This window comes from Sinocyclocheilus rhinocerous, unplaced genomic scaffold (assembly GCF_001515625.1).
Source record: "Sinocyclocheilus rhinocerous isolate Xijiao unplaced genomic scaffold, SAMN03320098_v1.1 scaffold231, whole genome shotgun sequence".
NCBI lineage: Eukaryota > Metazoa > Chordata > Actinopteri > Cypriniformes > Cyprinidae > Sinocyclocheilus > Sinocyclocheilus rhinocerous.
The window spans coordinates 58791-67946 of NW_015640454.1; the positions used below are offsets into that span (position 1 = coordinate 58791).

At 34.9% G+C, this 9156-nt stretch overlaps 1 protein-coding gene and 2 long non-coding RNA genes across 3 annotated transcripts; all 3 read right to left on the bottom strand.

Annotated features, from left to right (window-relative positions):
* Positions 1–365: 365 nt before the first annotated feature.
* On the bottom strand, positions 366–3657 carry LOC107752969 (uncharacterized). Its single transcript, XR_001641414.1, has 4 exons — positions 3584–3657; positions 2891–2949; positions 2089–2194; positions 366–645 (listed from the first exon to the last, which is right to left on the bottom strand). It is a non-coding gene; the product is annotated as an uncharacterized LOC107752969 (long non-coding RNA).
* A 603-nt stretch (positions 3658–4260) lies between these two features.
* mrps2 (mitochondrial ribosomal protein S2) lies at positions 4261–7462 on the bottom strand. The gene is made up of 4 exons (XM_016569053.1): positions 7366–7462; positions 7020–7124; positions 6228–6357; positions 4261–5013 (listed from the first exon to the last, which is right to left on the bottom strand). The coding sequence occupies exons 1-4, from the start codon at positions 7388–7390 to the stop codon at positions 4479–4481; spliced, it is 795 nt and encodes a 264-aa protein (XP_016424539.1). The 5' UTR covers positions 7391–7462; the 3' UTR covers positions 4261–4478.
* Positions 7463–7723: 261 nt separating this feature from the next.
* On the bottom strand, positions 7724–8274 carry LOC107752972 (uncharacterized). The gene is made up of 3 exons (XR_001641415.1): positions 8128–8274; positions 7927–7976; positions 7724–7777 (listed from the first exon to the last, which is right to left on the bottom strand). It is a non-coding gene; the product is annotated as an uncharacterized LOC107752972 (long non-coding RNA).
* Positions 8275–9156: the final 882 nt, after the last annotated feature.

A 9156-nucleotide genomic window follows, 5' to 3' on the forward strand; every position in this document is an offset into this window, starting at 1 on the left:
ACAATGGCACGTATCCTTTTACTCGACCTTTAGAAAGAAATAAGGGATCAGCATCTATTAGTCCAGGGAGGCCTCCCAAAACCACCTCACCTTTAAAAGGACATGTCACTTAAAGGACAAAAACATGTAAATTCACATGCTGGACAAACCTAAAACACGCTATTATTTATTTAATAATTTTTAATGGTAGTAATAAACAAATTTATCATAAGTAAGGATAATTACATGTGTCAATTTGTTAGTTTAATAAAATATGCTATAATTAAACACTGCATTATAGCATAGCTTACTTCATAGATTATATATATAGATTATATATATATATATATATATAAAAACATCATTAAAACTCAAGAGAGGGTTTATTTTGTGATAATGTCTAGTTGACCTGTCCTTCAAAATAAATAGATAAATGGATTATTGATTTGAGTGAAACAATTGTACAGTTTGTAGCTTGTTAAAAAACTAAAGAATAAAGTGTCATGCACTTATGTGATGGGTGATGATCAGATGATCTTGTTCAGCTGGACTACTCCATCATGGCCCAAAAAGCAAGTGGAGATCAACAACCGCAGACACAGGTATGTAACACACAGGTGTAAATGTTGCAGTCAGCTGACTTGTTCCATATGGTTTGTCACATTTCTGAAATTAAAGCAAAATAAAGATGAAAGCAATGCTCCATTTTTGAGAAAGTAAAAATAATCACAACACACTTAACAGAAAGCATGCAGTTTCATCGGCAGAAAAGATCTGCACACTTTTTGTTGTATTTTCTGCACTGATTTGAGGGGAGCTCTGTGAAATTATATTTTTGACACCATTTAACCCTGTAAAGCCTGACATTAATTATTGGGCCAATTTTATTTTTTATTTTATTTTCAATGGGACCATTCTTTATATCTTTAGTTACATTTTTTTCAGTTTTATTCAGACCCAAAACATGTAAAATTATTCCATTTGGTGCTGTTGCTGATATTTATATGGCCAAAAAGTAGATGAAATTCTGATCGGTTGTAATGTAAATCAATCAGATTCAACAGTATAACAGACTACTTACATTAATGCATAGATATCTCAAGTGTTCATATTATCTCCCAATAATGTCTTAGTAGAATATTTATGCTTAGTTTTATGATTAAAACATATAATGTGATGCAATACAATGATAATTGAGAGACGAACAAATGTGACCCTGGAGCACAAAACCAGTCTCAAGTCGCTGGGCTATATTTGTAGCAATAGCCAAAAATACATTGTATGGGTCAAAATTACAGATTTATTTTAATGCCAAAAATCATTAGGATATTAAGTAAAGATCATGTTCCATGAAGATATTTTGTAAATTTCCTACTGTAAATATATAAAAACTTAATTTTTGATTAGTAATATGCATTGTTAAGAACTTCATTTGGACAACTTTAAAAGGCAATTTTCTCAGTATTTTGATTTTTTTGCACCCTCAGATTCCAGATTTTCAAATAGTTGTATCTCGGCCAAATATTGTCCTATCCTAACAAACCATACATCAATGGAAAGCTTATTTATTCAGCTTTCAGATGATGTATAAATCTCAATTTGACCCTTGACTGGTTTTGTGGTCCAGGGTCACAAATAAGCATTCCTAAAAGGCCTGATGATCATTTTTGATACTTACATTTTAACATGATTTTTCTAAAAACTGATGTATGGATAATCAAGTGAACCTAAGCTGCTTCAGTCCAGTAAGTGTTCATCTTAAAATAATACTATGGATATAAATAGTGCAGATACCAGCATTACAGTTGTGTAAAGTTGTTTGGAAATGGGAAATATTGGTCTATTATTCAAACCATCTCTGTTTGTCGGGTATTTAAGATCATGTTCAGGTCCAACCATACAAGATTCATATCCCTGCTTGAAACAGGGTCTAATGCTGGTTTGTAGGGGCTGTCATTCATTCTTTGCACTGTGGAATTATGGGTACAAAGTGTAGTTTCTAGCGCCCTGCTGCTCTTTGCTTCCTCATGACACAGACACAGCACGTTCAGCTGCGCTGCAACGCCTCGAGGAGCAACAAGTGTGTGTGTGTGAGTGAGTGTTACTTACTACTCCAGCTTGCTGCAGAGTCGACCTTTGACCTCTGTTCAGAGTTGTACTGTTTTAAGACTCTAGGTCACAACCCATGTGAAGTGCAGCTCCATTTCATCTATTTCTTGTGCCGTTTTGAGTCCATGAGTCACAAAAACACATGTTAGAATCTACAATACTCAAATACAAAGAAACAGTAATGGGGAATAATGGAGTATTTGGAAAGGGTTTCACAGACAGACATGGGCACTAACACACACACAGAGGTTATCCGGCCTCGTTCCAAGCCCCCGGTCCACCATACAGGACAGCAGGGTCGATCGCAAGCCAGTTTCTTTCTGCCCACTTTTAGCACAACAGTGGCATCACTGCCAGAGTTACGTCTCATGGGGCAAAACCCAGAGAACACACAAACACACCACTACACAAGACTGCACACATGATGGGTAGCTGAAGTGAAATGCCGTGCTAGACTTCTCCAAAAACATATTTTTCTGATTTGTATATAATTATTATGCAGTTTTATGAAATTAATTGAGAGATTATGTAAAATGCTTTTAGTAATAAAAATTATATATAGCTATGTTTGGGGTCAGTAAGATGTTCAACTTATTCAGATTATTTTAAAGGGGTCATATGATGCGATTTCAATTTTTCCTTTCTCTTTGGAGTGTTACAATTCTTGGTGCATAAAGAAGATCTGTAAAGTTGCAAAGACTAAAGTCTCAAATCCAAAGAGATATTCTTTATAACATAATTAGTCCTTCAGCAGAGACCCACCATATATGCTTAAAATATTGCTGACAAAGTAAATCCTTACCCGATGGTGAAATATCGTGGTGGTTTCCAAACAGGAAGAAAGAGTTCTTCATTCAGGGTCTGTAGTGGAATTAAAACATAATTATAGATTTATTTCTTCGTTTTTGTCTGTAAATTAGACCCCTCACTAGAGAGGGTTCAGTGTGGCTCCAGTGCTTTCCACTGTGATTGACAGCAGCGCCCCCTACTGACAAGAGCACGCTATTGCAACCCGCGCTGCGTCAACTCAAAAGGCAGCGCTGTTGTGTGCAAGAATAAAAATAACCCACAGTGCTTAAACACGACAACTCCGTTAGATTTTTTTTTTTAAAGATCTGAAGTGCAGATTTCAGGTTGTTTGCACTGCAGAGCAACGTTTTGGCGTTAAACTACAGGCTGACGCGGTCGCGTGCAACACGTGGGCGGTTTCGGCCAGTTTTAAGCAGAAGCCGACAGCGTCATGTTGTCTCTAAACACTGCATATGTAACAATCGACCATAATTTACTGTCATTAATGCATCGGCAATACTATTTTACACCACGCTATACGACAACCTCATTACAATTACTAAGTAGTATCATAATACACATGATCTTATACAGTATTAATAACGAAAATACGTATATGTAATTGTATACATAATAAAATCGAATGCTCGAAGTTTACATTGTTAAATCAAGATATATTAATGCAATATGTAGTTGTTGTTCTCACCTTCATCGTAGAATGCACAAAGAACAAATCCAGTCAAGAGGAGTGGCTAAAGATATTTATATAGTAGAACTACGGCAACCTGCTGGACCAGAAAAGACGGATTTACAAAAATCCGCCACAATGTCTTTTAAAAAGTCAAGCCTCTGAAAGCAATTTGTAAACTGACATTTATGTACATAAGCACATAAAATAAACATTGTATTATGGATTTGTATAACTTTATTGGGTTCACATAATAACAAGTAATCAATGGAAATTGATTAAAAAGCAATACATATTCAGTATGAAGCCACTGGATTTTATCTCACAGTTCTGACCTTTTTCTCACAATTTTGCCTTTTTTCCCCCTCACAATTCTGAGTTTATGTTTCACAATTCTGACTTTTTTCTCAAAATTGTGTGAACAAAAAAAAAAATCAGATTTGCAAGATATAAGCATAATTCTGAGAAGAAAAGTCTGAATTGTGAGATAAAAAGTAGTTATTACCTTTTTTATTTTTTATTATTTGTCGGGGGGAAAAAACTATTGTGAGATAGAAACTTAGAAATCTGAGAAAAAAGATTGAATTGCAGGATACAAACTCAGAAATGTGAGATATAACCTTAGAATTCTAACTTTTTTCTCACATTTCTGAGTTTATATCTTACAATTCTAAAAAAGAAAAAAAAAAGTCACAATTGTGAGATATAAAGTTGCAATTACTTTTTTTATTCCAAGGTGAAAATGGGCTTCCATAGTTCTAGGATGGTCACACGTTTCAAGTTTTTAGGTACTGAACTTTACTCAAAATAATACATCTGAATTTTAACTGCAGTTTTTTGTACTCTTATTTTCACGGAACTTTCTATGTGAGGACAACAGACACACACACACACAAACTCTCATTGACCTGCTTCACACTGAGGCTGAAATACCCTTAAGAAGCTCCATCTGCCTCCTCTTGTCCTTTGCTCTATTAATGGTCATTTTAAACAGCCGGCAGTACATCTCCATGGCAACAGGAGTGTCATCGTTGCCGGGCACTGGGTATGCGATGAGGCTTGGGTTACAATTAGAGTCCACAATCCCGACTGTGGGAATATTCATTTTGGCCGCGTCTCGGATGCCGACGTGCTGCTGGAAAACGTTATTGAGCGTGGAGAAGAAAACGATGAGGTCTGGCAGCCGGACGCCGGGGCTGTACTGGATGGGGGCGTTGGTGAGCAGGCCACCTTTCCAGTAGCGCGTGTGAGCGTATTCGCCGCACTCTCGCGCCGTCGTCTCTATCAACTGACTGAACTGACGCCTGCGGCTGACAAACAGGATGATGCCGCCGCGGTACGCCACGTGAGCCGTGAAGTTCAGCGCCCGCTGCAGGTGTTCTGCTGTCTGCTCCAGATCAATGATGTCTATATCCAGACGAGAACCAAACAGATACGGTCCCATCAGCCTAGACAGAGAAACACACACATTAACATTCAGAAAGAAAGTTCAGATTCTGTGACATTTGTCATGCTTTTTGTATGTATGAGATAAGTGTATGTGTGTTGTATATATATATATATACATATATATATATATATAATAAGAAGAAGAACCATTATTAATAACTGTGCACCAATAATAGTTGAGCAGCAAATCAGCATATCAGAATGATTTCTGAAGGATCATGTGACACTGAAGACTGGAGTAATGATGCTGAAAATTCAGCTTTACATCACAGGAATAAAGTACATTTTAAAACATATTCAAATAGAAAATAAGTTATTTCAACTGAAATAATATTTCACAATTTTACTGTTTTACTGTATTTTTGATCAAATAAATGCAGCCTCGGCGAGCAGAAGAGACTTCAATAAAAACATTTAAAAATCATAATATTACCCTCTCTCGCTCTCGCTCTCTCTCTCTGTATATATATATAGATATAAAAAGTACAAAAAGTTTCTAAATTATATACATAATATATATATATATATATATACACAGTTACAAAGGGTACGGAAAGTATTATATACATAATATATATATATATATATACACAGTTACAAATAAATTAAATACAAAAAATAATAATATGAATTATATAAAAATTATATAAAAACTCAATGTATCATTATAAGATTTATTATAATTATAGATAATTACATCATGTCACATTGCAAGCCACTGCTTGAAAATTTAAAGAGATAGTTCCCTAAAATTGAAAATTCTGTTATCATTTACTCACCCTCGAGTTGTTCCAAACCCATAAGACTACGGTTAATCTTTTAAACACAAATTAAGAGTGTGTTAAACCTGAGAGATTTCTGTCCCTCCTTTAGAAGTCCAGGTAACCAAAACCTAAAAGATCCAAAAAGGTTATAAAGGCATTGTAAAACGAACCCAAATGAAAGTGGTTTAATCAAAGTCTTGTGAAGAGATATGATCGCTTTATATAATAAACAGATTTCATTTAGATTTTTATTTACATCCACTCGATTAATATGGATGTGTTTTGGGATGCCTTCATAACCTTTCTGGATTTATGCGTTTTAATAATACCTTCATCTGTGTTTCAAAAATGAACAAAACTTTTATGGGTTTGGAAATACATGAGGGTGAGTAAACGGTGATAGAATTTAAATTTTGGGGTGAACTATCCCTTTAATGTCAATGACCCACCTATGCCGGCAGCCTTTCTTGTGTCCAAGATGGACACGGGCTTCAAACAGGTCCTTCATAGTGAAGAGCTCAGACAAGTGGAAATAATCCGGTTGAGTGAGTGGGAAGTTCAGGATCTTTTCTGTAGCAGCTAAACAGGTAACACAAACATATAGAAACAATTATGAGCTATGAATGAATATTATATGTTACAATCTCTTCATAAGAGTCATGCTTTTATATAGTGCTTTTAACAACATTTTTACGGCTTTACATAAAAAAAAACACATATCAAGCACATACTGTATTTACATTAAGTCTACATACCAAATTAAGAGAAATAATTCTATAAGCAAGCTGATTCTTTATGAAACATCTGTATTCATTTATGTAAATAGTTCAACAACAAATGCTTATCTAACACTGATTGGTGACAAATTTTGTCACAGATAAAGATAAAGCACTCTATCAAAATTGTTATATACCAGGGTTTTTAAAATCTTTCTGATGTCAGACCCAAAGTATGATTTATTTTCTAAATTAAGTTTTTATGCACTATAGAGTACTGTACTGTTTTATGTGTTGATTCGTTTATTTTAACAATATTTAAATTTATTTAAAATACATTTTATTTATTTTTACCTTTTTCTCTAAGCATTTCACACGGACCCTCCAACACTCCCCTGTGGCCCCAAGTTAAAATCCATTTAATAGACTATAAACCGACAGAAACTGTATCTCTAGGTCGCTGGGTTTCATATATTCTGTATGCATGTGTCATAATCACTTAATCATCACATCGGACATTCTCACCGGTGTCTGGCGCTGATTTGACTGCAGCTGATGCGGAGCTCAATGTCTGTCCGTGACACGAGAACACAGCAGAGACCAACCGAGGGCCCCGGAAAACCTGCCTTACTGAAACCAATCATATTCAATTCATTTATTAAACGGTGCATACATTTGTATCCTAAGTCTGTTGCAAAACTGCTCAGAAAGTCCTTATAAAAACTCGATTTCACATGTAATGTTTTATGTCATTGCAAATCACAAGCAAGACGTTATATTATAATGTTGTTAATTGGTATTATAATATGGTTTACATAATGACATACACTCGAAGTACATTAACATTAAATAAAAACACGTTTTATTTCACCTCCGCTTAAGACGCCCGCTGCCATGTTTCCGTTCGAGCTCCGCCCATGAGCGTAAGGAAGAGTGCACAGGATTGTGGGTAATACAATTTTTTGGACTGATAAAACCGTTGCATCACACAACTCACGAACTACAAGTACCACAATGGCCCAGCTATTTTTTTAAACGAACCAAAACTTTATTGAATGATCCGGTGACAATTTTACTACAATGAACAATTTAAATAACACGAATAAAGAACGCTCGATAAAAATTAGCAATTGGAACTGTAAAAAAACTAAAACAAAAGAGAAGTAAAAGTAAATATAGAACAAGAACTAATTATTTTAAATATTAAATATACTTCATATTACAATATTCTCCTGAACACGTGAACATCCTTTTCATTCTATTTTCCAGCGGCTTCAGTTTATCTGTAATAAAACAAAACATTATGAACAAGTTCCACTAATGCTCAACAACCAGAAAGTATCTAAATACGTTTTATATGAACATCTATAACCTAAGCCGTCGTTCTATACCAAGTAAGTGTGATTAAAGTGAGCAGAATTAGTATATTTACCTGATCAAACTGACCACAAACTGCAGCCTTCGTTTGACTGTTTTGCTGCCCTACAACACACACACAACCAAAAAACTCACCCACCAGGTAGGCTATATATTCACTTACATGTACAAAGTGGATCAAATCTGTTACATCAGTGTGTGTGTGTGTGTGTGTGCAAGTGAATGCATGAATTTTTAATACATTCTTTTTATATACCTCTAGCTGCTTTTGAATATGGAGGCGCCTGGTTTGGAATTTCAGACTCCTCTCCTCCGTGTCCAGGGCGATATATGGACTTAACAACAACCCTGGATCTATAGAGGTGGACATAGACCTGGAGCAAACAAAAGAAACCGATTAACACATACATACACACTGTCAGTCTATGCATCTGTGAGCTTCAAAGACCAATCTAACTGCTGATGTTATAAATACAAGTTATATACATGTATACAGTTGGCAGACACATCTAAAACAACATATACTGTGTTTTATTAGGATGTGTTCACTGGGAATTTAGAAGCAAAAACCTAGAATTTTACATGCTTTAAGTAAAATCAAAACATCAAAACTTTTTAAAACATAACTGGATAATAGAAAGCAGTTTAAATTAAACAAAAATCAACTGCTTATCATATTGGTCTGATATATCATGCATCAACAACTTCAACCAACACAGTTTAACTAGTCACTAACACAGCGTGTGGACGTAATAAAATATTCAGTAACAACGAATGAAATAATTTATGTACTAAATTACAGCATTAAGACATCCTCTAATCTTCTTTTGTGATGAAAAATCGACAGGACATTAATTTTTGTGTCCTGATGAGCGTTTAATTACTCTGGAGTAAAAACATTAACATTCAGGAGGACAGAACTAAAAAAAAAAAATAATATTTTGAATATTCATCAGTCAGTAATATGTGATGCAAGAAAAAAGACTGGCATTAGCATCAATTTAGACATCTGTTAGAAAGGAAGCTACTTTACATTAAGATACAACACAGAGGAAGCTGTGTAAGAAACGGATTAGGAACATGTACAGGAATTCAGACGTTCATGTATGTTTACACACACACACACACACACACACACTCACGTAGTATAAGAACCATACAGCCTTGTGTCTCAAAGTCAATTTTTATTATACATCTTCAGAGATACAGTTTGAGTTTCGTTTCTCTGTGCAGAGCAGGGGACCAAAAAAAATCTTTTTTTTCTTTTTTGCAAAATATTTATGAA

Excerpts from the sequence above, each read along its gene's own strand:
- mrps2 (XM_016569053.1), bottom strand. The coding sequence starts at position 7,390 with ATGGCAGCGGGCGTCTTAAGCGGAG. Across the intron at positions 7,125-7,365 it reads AGCGGGCGTCTTAAGCGGAG|TAAGGCAGGTTTTCCGGGGC; the intron begins GTGAAATAAAAC and ends GATTGGTTTCAG. Across the intron at positions 5,014-6,227 it reads AAGAAAGGCTGCCGGCATAG|GCTGATGGGACCGTATCTGT; the intron begins GTGGGTCATTGA and ends TTCTCTGTCTAG.